The 21,276-nt window shown below is 39.1% G+C and overlaps 1 protein-coding gene across 1 annotated transcript in view; it reads right to left on the reverse strand.

The window, feature by feature from the left end:
• The window catches only part of TICAM2 (TIR domain containing adaptor molecule 2), a 44,260-nt gene extending 23,357 nt beyond the window's left edge, over positions 1 to 20,903 (reverse strand). The window contains exons 1-3 of the mRNA XM_070796833.1: positions 20,353 to 20,903; positions 15,287 to 15,532; positions 11,869 to 12,000 (exon numbers count right to left, since the gene is read on the reverse strand). Of these exons, the coding sequence (XP_070652934.1) occupies positions 11,869 to 12,000; positions 15,287 to 15,532; positions 20,353 to 20,547 (573 nt within the window). The 5' untranslated portion in view covers positions 20,548 to 20,903. The remainder of the gene's footprint in view (positions 1 to 11,868; positions 12,001 to 15,286; positions 15,533 to 20,352) is intronic.
• Between the last annotated feature and the right edge of the window lie 373 nt (positions 20,904 to 21,276).

Genomic DNA, 21,276 nt, shown 5'->3' on the forward strand with positions numbered 1-21,276 from the left:
TTACATGTACACAGGGAGAAACATGCCTGCCCCTGCAGATATCTGCATTTGAACCCTGGTTCTAGCACCAACTGTCTGACCTTTGGCAAGTCAGTTTAATCATTCTGTGTGTCAGTTGCTTAATCTGTGAACTGGGAAAGAGCAGTGTTGAGAGGAACACATAAATTATATTGAATGTAGAACATAGTGCAGCAGGCACATAGTATTACTCAAGTGTTTACTGTTCAGTTCAGTCGCTTGGTCGTGTCTGACTTTTTGCCACCCCATGGACTGCAGCACGCCAGGCCTCCCTGTCCATCACCAACTCCTGGAGTTGACTCAAACTCATGTCCACTGAGTCGGTGATGCCATCCAACCGTCTCATCCTCTGTCGTCCCCTTCTCTGGCCTTCAATCTTTCCCAGCATCAGGGTCTTTTCCAATGAGTCAGCTCTTCGCATCAGGTGGCCAAAGTACTAGAGTTTCAGCATCAGTCCTTCCAGTGAATTTTCAGGACTGATTTCCTTTAGGATGGACTGGTTGGATCTCCTTGCAGTCCAAGGGACTCTCAAGAGTCTTCTCCAACACCACACTTCAAAAGCATCAATTCTTCAGGGCTCAGCTTTCTTTATAGTCCAACTCTCACATCCATACATGACCACTGGAAAAACCATAGCCTTGACTAGATGGACCTTTGTTGGCAAAGTAATGTCTCTGCTTTTTAACATGCTGTCTAGGTTTGTCATAACTTTTCTTCCAAGAAGCAAGCGTCTTTTAATTTCATGGCTGCAGTCACCATCTGCAGTGATTTTGGAGCCCGAGAAAATAAAGTCTGTCACTGTTTCTACTGTTTCCCCATCTACTTGCCATGAAGTGATGGGACCAGATGCCATGATCTTCGCTTTCTGAATGTTGAGCTTTAAGCCAACTTTTTCACTCTCCACCTTCACTTTCATCAAGAAGCTCTTTAGTTCTTCTTCACTTTCTGCCATAAGGGTGGTGTCATCTGCATATTTGAGGTTACTGATATTTCTCCCGGCATTCTTGATTCCAGCTTGTGCTTCTTCCAGCCCAGCGTTTCTCATGATGTACTCTGCATAGAAGTTAAATAAGCAGGGTGACAATATGCAGCCTTGACGTACTCCTTTCCCTATCTGGAACCAGTCTGTTGTTCCATGTCCAGTTCTAACTGTTGCTTCGTGACCTGCACACAGATTTCTCAAGAGGCAGGTCAGGTGGTCTGGTATTCCCACCTCTTAAACAATTTTACAGTTTGCTGTGATCCACACAGTCAAAGGCTTTGGTGTAGTCAATAAAGTAGATGTTTTTCTTGAACTCTCTTGCTTTTTCGATGATCCAGCAGATGTTGGGAATTTGATTTCTGGTTCTTCTGCCTCTTCTAAATGCAGTTTGAACATCTGGAAGTTCATGGTTCATGTACTCTTAAAGCCTGGCTTGGAGAATTTTGAGCATTACTTTACTAGCATGTGAGATGAGTGCAATTGTGTGGTAGTTTGAGCATTCTTTGGCATTGCCTTTCTTTGGGATTGGGATGAAAACTGACCTTTTCCAGTGCTGTGGCCACTGCTGAGTTTTCCAAATTTGCTGACATGTTGAGTGCAGCACTTTCACTTTGTTTACTACTTCTCAAAATGTGTTTTAAAAACACTTGCATCAGCCTTCTGGGGAGGTGTCCAAGATTCAGTCCAGGTGTACTGAATCAAAGTCTTATGGTCATGGGAAAGAATCTGAGAAAGATGTTTTTTACAAGTTGACCAGGTGATTCTTATACCACCAATATTTGAGAACTATTGTTTTTAGGTAAGATTTATAGTTTTCTGCTTGGAGTCTTTGTCCATGTGCCTTGTAGGTACAAACTATAGTATTTACTTCAGTATCCTCACTGCGGAGCACACAGTAGGGAGTCAAACGTCTATTAAGTAACAGAAAGCTTTATTAAAATCAGTCAACATCTAGCTCTGCAATTCCCACCATGCAGAATAAATTACAAATTAGGCTTGGAATTTAAACCTTTGCACTAATATAAAAAAGCTAGAATTACTCTTATAGAGCACTGATTCTTTAATAAAACTTTGTGAATCATAAACTCCCAAGAATGTGATAAACACTATAAACTCTCTTCAGAAGACTAAAGATATGTTAAAACTTGCAAATAATTTTAAGGGGTTTACCTCAGGTTAAAGAAAAAATCTCATATAAAAACTGACTTATAAAAACTCTCATGTAAAAACTTTGTTTCTTAAAACAAAACACTAGGTTCTTATTTATCATTGAATCCCTATTACTAGAAAAAAGGATAGACAGAGCATATTTGGCACTAAATAAGTATTTGTTTAATGAATAAATGGGTCACTGGCCAAAGGATGTTATCATCTGGAACCCCTTGAGTCACCCAAGGCTGATGTACAATAGGGAATGAAAGCACAGAGACTGTGTATCTTACTCATGACTTAGTTGTAACCTCGAACTTCTACAAGTGGGAAATAAAAAAACAGGTCATTTGGACCAGTGTTTCCACTTAAGATGAAACATGAGGAAACACAATAAATACCTTAAGACGTAAGACAGAACTTACCTTGTCAAATTCAGGAAGTTTGTACCCTCACTCCAGGGTAGCGCCCTTGGGCTCTAGTCTAGAGCAACAGATGTCTCACCTCTTTTGGTGGATACCAAACCCAACCTTTGTCTTTCCAACTCTTGTTGATGAAAATACAACTCTGCTTCTCAACTCATTTCTCTAGATTGGTAGCCACCCCATGGCAAGAGAGGCTTTACTATTAATATTTCCTGAACTCAAACTAGCAAACAAGAAAATCATAAAAAGCTGAAATCAATGAAACAGACATTAAATATATACCAAGGAAAACAATGGAAATAGTGCCTCTTGTATATATACAATGGAATATTACTCAGCCATAAGAATGCAATCTTGCCACATGCGCAACTGGTAGATGGGATAAAGAAGTGAGTCAAACAGAGAAAGGCAAATACAGTATTTCACTTATATGTGGAATCCAAAAAACAAGTGAACAAACGAAACAAATAGGCATAGATACAGGTAATAAACAGGTGGTTGTCAGAGGGAAGAGGGGCGGAGGGATGAATGAAACAGGTGAGAGAAATTATGGGGCACAAATTTCCATACAAAATAAATGAGTCTCTGGGATGAAGTATACAGTGTGGGGAATACAGTCAATAATAACAGAACATGTTCGTATGGTGAGAGTGGGCAGCTAGACTCATCATAATGACCGTTTTGCAATGTACAGAAATACTGGATCACTATGCTGTGCACCAGGATTGGGCATAGTGCTGTAGGAGAGCAACCAAACCATCTCATAGAAAGAGGTCAGATCTGTGGTCACCAGAGGCAGAGACGTCGTTCTCGGGGGCAAGGGGGGACTGAATGAAGGTGGGCAAAAGGCATAAACTACCAGTTAAGATAAATAAGCACTAAGACTGTAAAGTACATGATCAACATAATTAACATTGCTGTATATTATACATGAAAGTTGCTAACAGAATTGTTAAGAACTCATAAGAATTCTCATCACAAAAATTTTTTAAAAATTAAAAAAAAATTGTTATTATATATCTACACGAGATGATGTTCACTGAAATTACTGTGGTAATCATTTCACAATGTATGTAAGTCAAATCATTCTGCTATACACCTTAAATTTATACAGTGCTGCATGTCAATTCTATTCCAATAAAAAGGGAAAAAAAATACCAGCTCTTTGGATTAATAAAAAATAAAATAAAAGCAATAAGCCTCTGGTAAGACTGGTCAAGTAAAAAAGAAAGAAGATACAAATATCTTACACAGTGGTATAAATTTGTATATTACATATAGCAGTATTAGGAATGAAAAGCAGGACATTAGTACAGATCTGGCATAAAATTTAAAAAGGAAGGAATAATATTGTGCTAATAAATCTGAAAATGTAGATGAAATGGACAGACTTTCAGGAATATTCCATTTATCAGTATTACATATTAATAGAAAGTCTTACTAATTAAAAAAAAAAAATGAAGTCAGCATCCCACAAAAACCACACCAGACTCCAACCAAGCAAACTTCACCTTAGATTTGTAGTAAAACATTTAAGGAAGAGTAATGTAAATCTTATAGAAGCTCCTCCAGAAACTAGGAAAAGAAATCCACTCTCTAACTTACTGTATATGGATATGTAATCTTGATAAACAAACCAAATACAGTTGTCAAAAACTAGTATCACATCACGAACTAGACTTGTTTTACTTCAGAAGAAGGTTGGTTTAATAATAGGAAAGCAATTCTCTGACCACATAAAGAGAATAAAGGTGGCAAACAATCAGCTTCCTCAATAAATTCAGAGAAAAAGTTTTTGATAAAATTCAACAGCCTTTAGATCATAAAAAATTCTTTGCAAACTAAGAATAGAAGGGAAATCTCCCAACTTAGTAAAAATATCATAAACTGTCTATGGATACCTTGAAAGCATGCCTAGAGAACAGAAACAAAACAAGAATGTCTGAAACGGCTTCTATTCAACATGGTAGTGGAGGTCTCTGCAAATGTAATTAGACAAGTAAAACAAAAAGAAAGGTGTGAGAAACAGGAAGACAAATCTGTCGTCACTTGCAGATGATACAACTATATACAGAAAAGTCCAAAATATACAAATTACGAGAATTGAGAAAAGAATTTAGCAAAGTGCTGAATAGAAGAATCAATCTGAAAGTTGTGTTTCCACGTATCAGCAACAAATGAAAAATAAGCAATTTAAGGATTATAATAGCATGAAAAAATAAAAAAACAAGATTAACTTAACAAAAGTATACGGAACTCATCTATGAATAAGATTACAAATCTTTATCAAAAGCTCTAAGGACCATAATAATCCAAAGAGGTTCATTCAATGGAAAATGCACTGTTAAAAAGAGGAAACTGTTCATACACTAAATACAATTTTTAATCAAAATTCTAACAGATTTTGTTTTGAAAATTTTATTTTGAAATTTGTGCAACTCTGAACTTTGTTTCAAAGTGTAAAGAACAGATTACAGCCAATATCTTAAAGAACAAGGTAGAAACATTTGTTTTACCAATATCAAGAACTGTTAAAGCTTTAGTAATTAAGATAGGATGTTACTGGTGTATGACCAAATGTTAATGGAATAAAACAGAGCCCAGAAATAGACTCAGATAAATATGGGCACTTAACAGATCAAAGATTCAGCATGGCAAATCAACAGAGAGATGAGTTTTTAAGGGGTGTGGGAACGAACCTGTACACCTACCTTATCCCAAACACAAAATTCAATCCAAGCAGAAGACAAAACGATCATACGTTAGAACATAGTACAGAAGACACTCATGACCTCAGGATAGAGAGGTATTTAACAACACATTAAAACACCAACAAGATGGGAAAAGACTGGTGTATTTCATTAGAAGCAGAAAGATAAATACAAACTGTGATAAGTTTTTTGAAGTAGTTATAACCAAAAGATTAATCTCCTGAATATATAAAGGAATCCCGTTAATCAAGACATTCAGTTTTTTTAAATGGGCAAAATATCTGAACAAGGACTTCACGAAGAGGAAATCCATGTGGCAGACAAACCTGTGAGGAAAAAAATAACCTCATAGAAGTATGAAGCAACAATGAGGTTTGACAGCAGTTTCTTTAAAAATATATACATATATCTAGAAAAATAACTGAAAAACATGAAAATGGATAACAGACTTCTGGGTGGGTCTTATTCCTCGAGTCACTTCTCAAATTCTTTCTTTCTTTGGCTGCACCGGGTCCTAGTTGCAGCATGTGGGATCTAGTTTCCTGACCAGGGACTGAACCCAGGCCAGGCCCCCTGCGTTTGGAGCATGGAGTCTCAGCCACTGGACCGCCAGGGAAGCTCCTCTCAAATTCTTAAGTGTTGCTTTAACAGCATTACAAACCCAGGAGACTTTGTAAAGTTTTAAAAGTCTAACAGCACAAACGTGGAACTTTCCACTGTTACTGGTAAAAGCACTAATTGATACTATTGCTTTAAAAAGTTAGATTTAAGCAAACATTCCACTCGTAGATGTATCCTCAAGAAAGTCCCTTAGTCCTGTCCAACTCTTTGTGACCCCATGGACTGTGTAGTCCATGGAATTCTCCAGGCCAGAAGAGTGGAGTGGGTAGCCTTTCCCTTCTCCAGGGGATCTTCCCAACCCAAGGATCGAACTGGGGTCTCCTGCATTGCAGGTGGATTCTTTACCAGCTGAGCTATGAGGGAAGCCCTGGTATTCTCAAGGGATGATATGTATGTGCAAACAGGACATAATATACAAAAATGTTCATAGTGGCTTTAGAACAGCAAAAATCTAAGAACAATTCAAATGCCATCACAGAAGAAAAGACCGTAACTTTAGTATATTTATATGATGGACTACTACACAGTAATGAAACTACAGCTATATGCATTAACACGGATGACTTTGCTAAACAAAGTCACAAAGGAATATATGTAACATCTAATTTATTAAATAGAATTTAATATTCCATTAAACTTTATTTATTAATGTTTACTTTTGCCTGATTTTTTAGACATTTTTCAGGAATGTAGACATAAGTACTATTCAAAGTATGGTCCAGTGACCACACTGAACTGTTACTGGCTGAGGAGAGAAGCACATGAGTAAGCATGCACAGAAAGCAAGCATTCAGGCAGGCTGACAGCAATTTAATATTAACAAAATATTCAAACACATGATTTTGTATTTACTAATAAAAAACTGTTTGTGATTACTTGGAAATTTTTTTAAAAGTTTGAGAAGAACAAGCATACTTAACTAGTAAAAAGAAAAAAAAATATTTTCATTACAAGTGAAACACTGGTTATCGCTAATGAAGAAATAGTCAGGAAAGGGTACACAGAACCTTTTATGGTGTTGGCAATACTACATTTCTTAATCTGAGCATGGGTTATTGAGAATGTGCTTTATAATTTTATTTCTCTTTAAGCTGTACATGTTTAATACCCTGTTTACAATTTTTAAAAGTTTTAAAACTTTGTTACAGACAACACCAATTCTTTAAAAATATATACATTAATCTGTACAAAAACTGAAATACATTTCTCAAATGAAATACATCAAAGTGGATGGTGGATTACTGGTCAATTTTACTCTCTGAACCACAATTTCTCAAATGAAGTGCATCAAAGTGGATGGCAGATTACTGGTCAGTTTTACTCTGTGAACCACAATTTCTGAAATTCCTGTGTTCCCTTCTCTTTTTAAGGTAGTAGTGAATGAGTGAGTGAGTGAAAGTCGCTCAGTCATGTCCAACTCTTTGCGACCTCATGGACTTTACAGACCATGGCATTTTCTTGGCCAGAATACTGGAGTGGGTAGCCTTTCCCTTCTCCAGGGGATCTTCCCAACCCAGGGATCGAACCCAGGTCTCCCACATTGCAGGCGGATTCTTTACCAGCTGAGCCACAAGGTAGTAATAGTCACTAGTAATTACAGCACTAAAAACAGATCATGCCAGACCCTGTGTTATTTCCAGATTTCACCAAACATCCTAATAATGCTAGCTTGTGGATAAAATGGAGAAATGTAGACTGAAAAATAGCACATATTGTGGTTTAAGGATAACATCCCTTTATTTTCCTCCAGAATTTGGAAACAACCAAGATGGAGGTTATTCAGGAGATCACCTTTACTAGTAACAACATATTTTTTGATCTGTACCAATAAATAGACATCCCTGATGTAGAGATTGGTTCACTCAACTGCTGGCCCAGCTAAACCATGTTCCCTCCCGACTCTGGAAGAGGACAAAGCAAAATGCCATGAGGAGTAAGTCTTTTGATCTGTGTATTTTCTTGCTCCTTTAGCACCCTGTAGGTATCTTAGAAACCAAGTTCTTTCTGCTTCATGACTTAGTTAACATTAGTTCCTTATATAGCTATCTCATCTCCCCCAACTGTTATGTTCCTGGAGGTCAGATTATCTTACTCATTTTTGAAACTCTTAGCAGATTATTATGTACATGATGGACTTCTGTATTTGTTACATATTATTTAAGAGCCGTATGAGCTTGGTTACAGTAAGAACTTTAAGAACTAAAGAAGGATCAAGAGATTAAATTGGACCAATGACAAAAACACAGCTATTATTTATTAAACACTTGTATATGACAGGCGTGGAGCCTAAGTGCTTTATAATAAATCTCATTATGTTCTCATTGTAGTAGAAATAACCTTAATAACAAATGAAGAAACAGAAATATATGGAGTTAACAAGATCATTTGCATGAGATCACCCAATCATGATCTGATCTTGGCTATAACTCCAAAACCAAAGCACTGAACCACTTCTGAGGTATACTGCTAAGCCTTCAGAGATCCACTCTTTAATGGTAATTGTAGGTACTACCACATTGTGGTTGAGAAAGAGGGGTCTGGAACCACAGTGCCATGGCTCATGTATTTTGCTAATTACTGATATACAGGCAGGTTTCTTAACCTCCATTTCCTCATCTGTAAAATGGGAATAATATCCTTACTTCAGAGGATTATTGCAAAGATGCAATGGGTCAACACAAGTAAAATACTGATGGTTAACCTGTATTGCTGTTACTTACCTGCTACTTTTGTAGACTTGTGCCTAGGAGCCAGAGTGTCCCCCATGACATTATAAAGGGGGAACAACATTGAGAAAATAATATTATACAACCAAATGTTACCTTACCTAAAAACTAAGAAGCTTTTTAGGGAATTGAAGGCTAAACTTCCTTTCCCCCCAACTTTCAGTAAGAAAACCAAAAAGGTTAAAAAGTGAGGTGATTAGAGGTTGTATTCCTCTTCTTTAACTTAGTCCCTAAGATGTTCCAATAAAATATGAAATAAATTATCACTCTCTTGCTACAAAACTGCACCCCAAGGCCTAAGTTGGTAAGGAGCTTTAAAAAGACTTAAATCTTGACAGAAATAAGTGAAGTCAGTTTGTTGAAAGATTTTTTTTTTATTCTACAAGAATTGATTGGTACAATCCTGCAGAACCAGCATGTGTCATTTAGACAAATTTTTCTTTCCAAAAGTAAATGAAAATGCCCTCTAAATAATTTATATATCAATTTGTTTAATTTTTGAAAACAATAGTCAATAGGGTCTGCTTTGTCCTATTTAACCATAAATGTTACACATTTACAAACTGAAGCAAAACTGGATAGTAGAGATTTAAAGGAAATCTTTAAAAGAACTTAAAGCAATTTTAATTGCTTTCCAGTCCACTGTGTTTTCAAAGTTGATTATCATCAAGCCAGGATGAAAGCTGTGAACCCCAGACCATCTGCTTCTTTAATAAAAAGAATGTTTAGATTATTAGCAAAGTAATATCTTTAAATGTTATCTTCACACAGTTGGAATTTTAGTATAAACTTGCATATCAAGTCCCTTTCCAGTATTTATTCTGCTTTAAAAATATATACAGCTAATGATGTTTAAATAAGTATTCTGAGCCGTGTGTCCAAATATAAACATCTGAGAAATTCAAACTGCAGCAACAAGTTATGAAAGGATTAAAGATGAAAGATGAGCTACAAATTATATAGAAGGAAAAGTTCTACTTAATATTCATATCCAGGTAGATATGTATTTTCTAATTTTTATATACATACCTAGTTGAATATTGACAAGCCACCGAACTTTAACCAGTTACAGACTAGACTAAGTCAGTACTATTTTCTGCAACAGGTAACAGTGGTGATTTAAAACTTTTTAATATACCTCAATAGTTTTATCACAAGTTATCTGTGGTAATAGTCTTTAAATATCATGAAGTTTAGATAGGTACAGATTAAATAACTATTATCTATGCCAAATTTGGCAGTTTGATGATACCCAACTCTGCTTAATTATGGTGTAATTACCTGAACACAAGAGCAGGCAGGCAACCTGAAAAGGACACTCAGCATACTCTCAGGTTTATCACTTTAACAGTACTGTTTAAAACCTGCAAATCTAAATACAGAGGGACACTTAAAAAGCTGCAGGACAGGATCCCAAAAAAGAGAAATCCGTTCAATCTTAAACTTCAGTTCTTAATCCATTGATAAATATTGTTGAAGGAGTAGCTATTTGGTCTTCAAACATTTTAGAATTAAAGGGTCTAAAGTATGTTCATCCTTTGCTACACTCTAGCATTTTAAATTAGCAAGCAGGACAACCTGAATTCATCTTGCTTTTACATGCACAAGTGTATGTGCATTTTAAGACAACTTAGAATTAGGAGCTAACTTTTAGTTGGTGGAGGTTAAGTGACTAAAATTGCTGTCCAATCAGTATTCTGTAGTACCACATACCAAAGCCCTAAAAATATGCCAGTCATGTTCAGTACTCATTACTTTTAGGTGGGGGAGAGAAACATGGCAAAAAGCAGTCGTAATTTTTTTTTTTAAACAGCGTAAGAGCTTTAAACACAATTTTGCATCATCTTGTATTGTATCCTAGAATACCTGGAACAAAATCTTATTTCAGTCAGCTCAATTTATGCAAATTATAAAATACAAACACAGACTAAATCCTATAGTGTACAGAAAATGCACTATTTAATACTCATTAAATGCAGTACAATCAATGAAGATTATCAAATAAGAAACACACACAGCATTCTAAATTTTTAAATCATCTTAGGGCTGCTATATCAGGGATTGTACAAATTGTATGTGCAAGACAAAAAACAAACAAAAAAACCCCCAAAAAACAAAGAAGAAAAAGAAAGAAAAAACCCAAAGAAACTCACTTCTCAGTGCATCACACCCACTGGAATAAAACATATGGCACCGTTACACTTTCACTTTTATATTAACAACTGTCAATTAAAGCTAGGAGTGACTCCCGACATTAAAGCCACATTAGAGCAAGAATTAGCCAATTCAATGTTTAATGAAACAGATCACCTTTTTTCTTTGTAAAAGCACTGAAAATGTAATGTGTGCTGATAACTCACTGAAAGTTTTCTCATGTCATTTGCTCCCCATTGTAGTGTCTTAAATTACTCTGTGATTATTCTACCTGTTAACAACAGTCTGATTTTTAAGGTGTCTGTAAACTCTGTTACTGAAACACACTAGTTCCTGTCTTTATGAAAAAAAAAAAATAACATATCTGGTGGTAGATCATAGAATAAACCCAAACAACAAAAATGACATTTTCCAAGCTACTGAGAAATAAATTAAACCATGATGTGTCAATTTAAAATTATATCAATATTAACTAATATTTCTATGGTAGATTTTTTTTCCTCATAAAATTAAACAATGCAGGAATAGGGCTTGGGCTACAGTTAATCACATTTGGTTTTCTTAAAAACAAAACTTTATTTACTATAAACAACTAAAAGGTAATTTTCTTCCTCCACATTAACATTAAATTGAAGGCTTCGTTTAAAATATCCACTGCTTACAAGAAAAGTACTTTTAAAAGGATAAGAGGAATCAAAATTACCAAAGGTTAGCGTGTGAGTAGATAGAAACAACCCAGAAAAGTGTAAATCATTGTGTTGAATATTTATGAATAGCCCAAAATAAGTCCCAAAGTTTTTCTACCTTTACAAATAAAAAAAGGTGTCCTTTCCACAGCTTGGGATATGCATTGTACACCCACCCCCAACAAGTGTATGAGTAAGGTTCTAAAAATGTTGCCATATTAAGTTCTTCGGTACCTAAAATTAATTGGAGGACAGCAATATTACAGCGGCAATGGTGCATCAATTCTCAAATTACGATCCAACACGAGTTGTTGTGGTTCTTTTATCGGAGAAGAAGCTTTTCAAAAGAAATACCTGCCCTATGCTAACCACCAGGAGAATGAGGGCTTCTCCTACTGACCAGTAGGCCACTCTTGTATTTAGATCCTCAGCTCTGCTTCGGCCTTGAGCTTCTCTCAATCGGAAGTGAGTCTGATAGTCAATGACAGATTTCAGAGCTTCATGAATTGAAACACAGGCAGATTCCATCTAAAGAGAAAGAGTTTCAGTTAGTAGGTTTCATACTTGCTGTACAATCCATCTAGCATATCCATCGTTTCTTTCACTGTGATCGCAAGTCCTCATGTGACTAACATTCCACTGAACTGGCCCTCGTTCACTCACTCATTCATGTCAGTGGTCCTGGCAGAGCAACCCTTTCACTCGCTCCCACTAGGATGACTGGCAGCTGCTTGCCCCAAACTGGAGCGTCGCAGCTGCAGCATCTGTAAGGTGGCAGGTGGAACATGAAGCGAACAGTAGAAGAAACACTAAGCAGTGAAGGCTGGTGGCGACAGAATTTAAGGCCAGGTTCTCCAAGAGGAAGAGAATGACAGGTCAGTAAATCTGACCAATAATATGCATATGAGTCAAAGTCCAAATATAGCAAAAATGAGCAAAATATGGCATAAAAGTAGACTGTCAAAGTTATTTCAAGTATCTTAGAAACAGCTGAAACTTCAAAGTGGGAATTTTTTCCCCCACATTGACCACTTTGCTAAGTAAGTTTCTCCCTCATTTCAGTCAACAAAAACAATATATACGTTCTCAATGGGACGTAATTCTTATTTTCACTGTGAGTCAGTGGGCCTTCATCTGATGACATCTTACCTTTTTCTACATTACACTATTTGCTTGAGAAGGGTTAAGAGTCTAATTTTTCTGGTTGTTGTATACAAACAACCAGTTTAATATTTTTCTACTGCTGAAAATTTAATCCTGGTAGCAAGATACAGGTTTTATTATATTATACTTATTTTATATCACAAACCACATATTAGGAGTTTAAAAAAAATGAGTTTGTTGTGATTTTAATAATAGACATTAGAAAATAATTTAAGCACTTAAAGTTCTACCAAAATTAAGTAGAAAAGGAATAGTTACAAAAATATTTCAGAGAAAGTTTCTTTAAAAAGTATGAGAAATTAGGTCTACAAATTGAATTTACCGATTAGAATACTCAAACATTTTTGCTTCTTGTTTTCTGGTTCCTAGGAATGGAAGATCACCATGTACTAAAATGAATGGTTTATAAGTTTTAGTAAGAGGTAGACAGGTGCTTCTAGCATTTCTTTGCTTTCCATGTATCTCAAAATGATGAACAGGCTAAGAATTCTTCCTCTGAAAAGTATGTATAAAAACAAGGATTTGACACAAGTTCAGAGCGTTCAAGGGATTCTTGAAGCATGACAAAGGGGCACAGGTTAAGAATTACTGAACTAGAGAAAATCACAGAAATTAAAGAACTACTTACGTGGATTCATACAATTTTTAAGGTAGTGTTTTTTTTTTTTTTTTCATTTTACCTTCAAAGTGGAAATGTTCTCATGTCTCCAAAAGTATAGTGACTAGTATGATGAACCCCATGTCAATCCCATTCCAATTATTTTAAAGTATATCTCACATATTTTACCATTTCAGCTATACTTATACATTTCATATTTATTTCTGAAAGGTAACAATTTAAAAAACTTAATCCCAGTAGCCCTGTAACACAGAGTAACAATAACTCCTTAAAAGTGATCAGATATAAAGCCAGTGGAAAGCCCTTGCCACCTAGTGTTAGGACTCGGCGCTTTCAGTGCCTTGCCCGGGGTTTGATCCCTGGGAGGAAACTAAGATCCCGAAAGTCACATGGCATAGCCCAGAGGAAAAAGGCAGGCAGACTGTATTCAGATTTCCCCAAACACCTCAGCAAAGTCATTTCCAAATCAGAAAGCAAACAAGGTCAATATAATCATTTAGCTGATATGTCTTTCAAGTCATCTTTAATCTTTAGGTTCTCTTCCTGTTTTTTTACCCCCTTCCCATCTACTTGTCGGAAAAGGCACCCCACTCCAGTACTCTTGCCTGCAAAATCTCATGGATGGAGGAGCCTGAAGGCTGCAGTCCATGGGGTTGCGAAGAGTCGAACACAACTTAGCGACTTCACTTTCCCTTTTCACTTTCATGCATTGAAGAAGGAAATGGCAACCCACTCCAGTGTTCTTGCCTGGACAATCCCAGGGACAGGGAAGCCTGGTGGGCTTCCGTCTATGGGGTCACACAGAGTTGGACACGACTGAAGCGACTTAGCAGCAGCAGCATCTACTTGTTGAAAATTCAACTGGGTCCTCTGTCCATCAGCATTTCCCACTTGCTGGATTTTGTTGATTATTCCCCTGGTGTTCCTCTATCCTCTTAAAAGGCTAAAAACAGTGTAAATTAATAAAACCATTCTGGAGAATGATTTAGTGTTATCTAATTGATGCTTTTGAACTGTGGTGTTGGAGAAGACTCTTGAGAGGCTCTTGGATTGCAAGGAGATCCAACCAGTCCATTCTGAAGGAGATCAGCCCTGGGATTTCTTTGGAAGGAATGATGCTAAAGCTGAAACTCCAGTACTTTGGCCACCTCATGCGAAGAGTTGACTCATTGGAAAAGACTCTGATGCTGGGAAGGATTGGGGGCAAGAGGAGAAGGGGATGACAGAGGATGAGATGGCTGGATGGCATCACTGACTCGATGGACATGAGTCTCAGTGAACTCCGGGAGTTGGTGATGGACAGGGAGGCCTGGCGTGCTGCGATTCATGGGGTTGCAAAGAGTCAGACACGACTGAGTGACTGATCTGATCTGATCTGTAGCTCATATTGTATTTGAACTAGAAATAAAATAACCCTTCTCATCACCTGAGCAGTATTTGTTCACTGACTCTAAATTTCTCTTGCTATCTTTCTCTCATTAAGCTCTTCTTCAAAATAAAACCCAATTTAGCTACCTTAACTATTTTTGGTTTTTGTTAGATGACTTACTAGTAATCTTTACTATTTAACCTTCAGTTACAGCAAAAGTTATTGTAGCAGCAGTCTGCATAACACTAAATACTTGTATAAAAGTGTGTATATGCAAATATATACATATGTATATATTAATTAATTATGGCATCACGTAACTTAACCTCCCCTGCTAAGTTACAGTAGCAACATTCCTCCATGAATTACAGAAACTGCTTCAGAATGCTGGAGCACTGTTTAGACCTTTAAACTTCCTTTGTCAATGATGTTTCTACCAAAGTGATCCTCCTATTTTAATGTCTATTTTCTTTTCATAAAATACTTTAACACTGGTCTTCACTAAAAAAGTCTGAAGTTCTCTGTGAAATGCCTAATATACTGTAAGAGTTAAGATAGGTCTTAAAGATTGTGTTAAAGTCACAAGATTTGGTGTTTCACCAATGAGTTAATGCTTGTTAAATTATGCCCTTTCCCCCCTTTAAACATACGACTTTTATTACCTGGGTAAGAGCGCTGACTCGGTTCTCACTAGGAAACAAAGGTGGGTCTTCTCCAACTTGAAAATCAAAATATACAGTTTTATGTGTGAAAGTAGAAAATTCATTGCTAAAGCAAAACTTGTATGTCCCGTTTTTGGAGGCTGTGAAGGTGTAACTATCATACTGTTTCTTCATCTCCTTGTACAGCACATTACCATCAGGATCTTCTAGTCGACAATCTACATCATAGTGACCACCAGTAATAACCTACAAGAGAGGAAAACAAGCAAAAAATGAAGAGATCACTGCAAGGAACAAGGCTGAAAAATCAGTCAGGTTTCCGTTAAAATGGCTGTAAGGTTTTTAAAACAATCACAGGCAATTTTATGTTTCTTGATTTCTACCAGTGAATGGGTCCTGGGAGGCAGATTTCAGTTCGGCTAAAGCTTTACAGAGACTGAACACACTTCCTCACGACAGGAGAGAGGGAGCGAACCAACACACCAGAAGACGGCTCCTACATCACTTAATTCTCCCACAACCCTCCAAGGGGGCATTTCCCCCTCAGTTTACAAACTAAGAACCTGAGTTAACATAAGTAATCTACTCAAGATTATTCAGCTCATAAGAGGCTGATGCCAAATGTATACCCTTGACCCTGAGCTAACTGCCATGCAGTACTTTCCTTCCCCAAATCTCCTCTCCTAGTCTCCCACCAGCATGATCCAAGCACTCACAGACCGTTCAGTGAAGCAGAAAAGTAGCCAGTCTTTAGCCCAACACCCCATGCTATTATACTTATAGAACTGAAATTCATTTTACTGCCAAATTACAAACAGGCTGTGTTTCTTAAGTTCTTTTACAGGTCAGTTATATGGAATTTGATGCATACTTTGTTTTGAATTACGTTTTGAAGAGAACTGACTTGTGGGTTGTTCTAAGAGTATATCATTATTATCAACTTGTTTCCAAGAGAAGCATAAAAGATTAAACTACATTGCTTAAACACATGTAATTAAAGGAAAACCAAAACAGAACAAGGCAAAGGCAGATAAACCTTTTGTTCATCTGCAAAGTCTGTATTTAACAGGAAAGCCCATGAAAGGAAAGCAGAGGCAGGTGAAATGCTTCTGAAGAGGACTCTGGAACTATTTTCAAGGGGTTATGCTTATTCAGCATAAGCATATCTGAGCCGTCACAATCTGAGCCATCTGAATTACACAAGTGAAGACAGGAAGAGGTTTTTCCTGAGGTACCTGGACAAGTATAAGAGAGAAAAAAAGCAAAGGAGTAAAGAGGAGCAAAAACTGAGAAGAGGGAGAGGAGACAGGAGAAGAATCACAGCGTGCCTGATCCACCTGAGGAGGACGCAATGAGGAGACACTGGGTAGAGGATTTCCAACCACCATTATTGTACCGGTATTTTCAAGCTTGCCTTCTGGTCTAGCATAATATTGACATTCTAGATTTGTAGAACAGAGAGATCAAACTTTGGACTTCAAAGAACACTGGTTACTTACGTGACCTTTGTCACTAAAGAGAGATGAATAACTGAACTATGTTATAAGATCATTTCGATAATTAAATGAAATATAACTGGGCATTTAGGAAATTGTAAAACAGGCAAATATTAACATATAGATATAACATCTGACACAAAAATGATGTCTTATCAATTGGGTATTCCCCTTTTCACCAAAAGTGAACAACCTTTCTTCTAGGTGAGATACTGACTGCATTTTACAGACCCAATTACTCATACTTAACACCATAGGACTTTAAATAATCAAAACATACATCCAAACAAAAAACAGAACCCAAACTGATCATCCTGCCACTTTTCTTCTACCAAACTTTAAAACAAATAATCTTACTTCAGATAAAGGTTGTTGTTGTTGTTGTTCAGTAGCTAAGTCATCTCCAACTCTTTGCGACCCCACGGACTGTAGCCCGCCAGGCTCCTCTGTCCGCAGATTTCCCAGGTAAGAACACTGGAGTGGGTTGCCATTTCCTTCTCCAGGGGATCTTCCCGACCCAGGGATTGAACCCACGTCGCTTGCATCTCCTGCACTGGCAGGCGGATTCTTTACCACTGAGCCACCAGGGGCTAACAATCTGTCTGATCACGTAAGAAAGAAACTGGAGATCATTTTGAATGATGTGTCCCTACCTGCCCAGTTAGTCACAGAATCTTGATATTATTGCTTGTCTCAAATTCACTCCATCTCTCCTGTTCCCGATCCACAGTCCAGACAGGATTACTGCCACAGTTTCCTAAAAGGTCTTCCCAGAACCCAGTCTCTCCTGTCTAATCCAGGGTTTAACCTTGGTTGGATTATCTGGGGTGAGCAGTCTTTGCTGCAGGGGCTGCACTGCCCTGTGCCCTGAAGCACATTTAGCAGCATCTCCACTAGATGATGGTAACACCTCCCTCCCTGCATGTCCTAAAGCCTTTTGATAACTCCTGGGGCCTACAGAAAAACCCAAACCTGTCATCAACAGCACACTACTCCCTAGCACTTCCTCAAGGAAGTCTCAGCACCTTTGAGACCCTTTCTCACTGTGTTCCAAAAACACCAGAATGCCAGAATTCTCTGAACAAGTCTCTGCACTAACAGTGACAGGTAACACAGGGTCTGTTTGCTAAAGAATCACAGGACCCAAAATGATTATGCTTACAAATCTACAATTGATTAGAGGAAGAGATTACAGTATCAAACATCATAGCCAAAAGCTGTCTCACGGCAAGAGGACACAAGAGGACACACAAGAGGTCAGGTCCGGGCTTCCCGTCCTCACTCTGTGAGGAATGAGGCCAGAGGAAACCCTCTTGGATCAGGAACCACCCAGGTGTACAGGAAACACCGTGGAACTAGTGAGCCCAAAACAGGAGTCTTGACTGGGTTTTTTACATTTTGCTGTTCACATAGGCATATTTCTGCCATGTGACTATTCTCAGTAGCAGACTCTCAGGGGACTCACACTGAGCATGTACAAATCATCAGTCTCACTGTTATCAAGGAACAATGCAGACAAACTGGTATAAATCGCCCCTAAAGTCCTCAGATCCACAATTACAAAGCAACACTGCTACTCAGTATATTTCAGTGCCGACGCAGGCTAATTTTCAGGCTTGCTGGAATTAAGTGTCACAAACGTAACATATCTGCTGACGAAGTCCTTTTCCCCTCCGCCACTTGTAGAGCAACTATTATTTCCCCCGCCAGACTCAGCTCACACAGCAGACCCTCCGCTAAGTTTCCCCTGATGATTCTCCATCTTCAGCCAGCGCAACACTGGGGGTGTACTTTCATTACTGCACTTAACATTACGTGACTGTGTGACTGTGTCAGGTCCCTGAGGGCAAGGTCAGCCTCATTTATCTTTCAGAGGCAGTACAATGGTTAAGAACTTAGAACTGCATACTAATTCTGCTACTGCTACAGTTTGTGACCTTGGGTATCACTAGTAAATGAGTAATAAAAACTATACCCATCTCATATCGGGTTGTCCAGGGAATTAAATAATACACCGGAAATGCTTGGTATACTGTCTGCCACACAACAGATGCTGATATTTTAGCCTGTAACAGTACTCTCACCACCAAGTACAGCATCTGCATACAGAAGTCAAGAAATATTTAAGTTTAAAGAAATAAGCTTTTCGCTGACACTTTATATTACAATTCTTGCCATCACCTTTTCTGTCCTCATGAAGTTAAGCAAGCTAAAGAGTCATCCTTGGCCTCCCTCACTTACTGTAGCCAAATTATCACCAACTTCTGTGGATTTTACATAGAGTATCTCCCATCCTTTAACCTTTCACTTTCCTTCTCCCTGCTGCTACCACACTAGCCTCAGCCTGAATCGCTACAACAGCCTCCTAATCAGTCTTTCACTAATACATCTACTTGGCAGCTCTCCACAATACTTTCTCTACCTGCTCAGGTTAATATCCCTATAGCTACCCAGAAAACTTAGAACTTATCATTGCACTGCTTACAACCCTATGATAGCTTCTCATACTCTCAGGAAAAACTAAAATCCTTAACTCAACCAGCTGGGCACTACATAGTCTGGCCCCTGCTGACCTCCCTTCTTCTGGCTCCTTATTCCCAACTGTAGTATTTCTTCAAATTTCTAGTCGTAATTACCACAGTTCTTCAAATTCCCAGTCATTGTTTCCATAATGACCCTGCAAAGTCCATTCTCTCTTTCTCCTCACCAAAGCATTTATAACTTATCCTTTACAGTTCGGTATCAAATCGCTTCCTAAAGAAGCCAAGAGATCCCAAAGACCAGAACGTTTATCACCTAATTCTCTGCTCTTAAAGCACAATTTTATAGAATGAACTCGTACTAATTAAGAAAAGAAAGTAGGATGGGTAGAGAATCAAGAATGATGGCAGCGATCTTATCTGTTTTCTTCACTTCTGTTATCAGCAGCAGCACTTAGTACTCAATAGCTGTTCAAACATGTTAAGTCTACCATCAAAAAAAAAGAAACAGAGTAAAGAATGTTCTAACCAACTTAAGAAATTACATCTGTTAAATAAGCACTTTTATATAATCCCAAGATGAAAAAGTGCCTTTCACTGATCACAGCAATTCCTTCTACAAAACCTCTGGCAGATGGTCACCTGGTCTGGAATAGAGCTCTTCCAACGACAGGGACATTAACCAATAGTCCTAACATCCATGGAAAAACTGAAAAGCAATGGAGGCAGATACTGGCAGCACTTGAAATATGATGAAAGTGGAGGTGTGGTTTAGAGAGTGGCGAAGTGACGTAGGGCACTATAGAACAGGGGTAATTTTTTTTTTTTTTTAACTCTTAAAAGGAAGAAAGTTCAAAATGAAGGACATTAGAGAATGGATGGAAAAGTCACACACACAGGAAGCATTTCTAGAATTCATGTATCTTAATATCTGTTTTTAACTATCTAATGCACAAGGTTTCAGAAAGGAAAGCCAAATGGCCTGCATCGGCTACCTAGATGTGATTCCTGAAATCAGACAAAGAATGAGAAAACGGCCTCGACCCTGGAACCGCGAGCTGGAACCGGCAATTGCCTGAGCCCGTAGTACCTGGAACTCGAGGGTGCACTTGGTGCCCTGCGTGATGTCCTCGTAGAAACACTGCTTGGCATTGTCGGGCAGCTCGAAGGTGATCTCGGAGGCGCCGCCGGGGCCCGGCACCAGGAACAGCAGCAGCACGAGCAGCCTGCAGCCCCAACGGCCCGCGGCGGCCGCCCAGCGCGGCGCGGACCCCAGCCGGGGCATGCCGAGGCGGCGGCCTCAACGGAGCTGGGGAGACGCGGGGTCAGGTCTGCACGAACTCGCCGCGGCGCGGCAGGCCTCGGCCCGGGCGGCGCCACCAAGACGCACCGCCGGTGGCTCCGAGCCCCGGAGAGAGTCAAAATGAGGAGTGAGTCCCTGGGTACGGCGGAAAGTACTGAGGTACCCGGGCCCAGAGGCCAGAACGATCCGAGGAGCGGAAACGGGGCCGGCAAAGAACAGGCGGAAAAGGCCTGAGACGGCCGGAAGCGGGGACTAGGGATTGGGGGAGATGAGGCGGGGCCTGGGGCGCCCGCTCCCGCGACCCGGATGTGCTCGCCTCGGCCGCGGGGAGAGGCGTTGGAGTGCGTACGTGGAAGCTCGCGAGGCGTCAGCTCTGCCCCGGCCAACTCCGGGCTGAGAGGCGGGGCCGGCGTGGCGTGCGTGGCGGGGCGGGCCCAGAGAGAGGGCGTGGCCGGCGGTAGGCGTTACCTGCGGGGGAGTGCTTCTGCAGCCGCTGAGCGCCCGGGGAGCCGGGCGGGAGCGAGGAAGGGGTCTCCGGGCCGTCACGGGCTTATCCCCGGAAGAAGAGCGCTCCGCTATTTCCGGAGAGTTTTCCTGGAAATAATAACAAATTTGAGGGGAAGCAGCTTTGCTGGGAGCGCGAATTCTCTGACCACAAGACTGCAGGAGTTCTAATCCCTACTCATTAGCTGCTTGACCTTAAACTATCTG

This window comes from Bos indicus, chromosome 10, assembly GCF_029378745.1.
Source record: "Bos indicus isolate NIAB-ARS_2022 breed Sahiwal x Tharparkar chromosome 10, NIAB-ARS_B.indTharparkar_mat_pri_1.0, whole genome shotgun sequence".
NCBI classification, from domain to species: Eukaryota; Metazoa; Chordata; class Mammalia; order Artiodactyla; family Bovidae; genus Bos; species Bos indicus.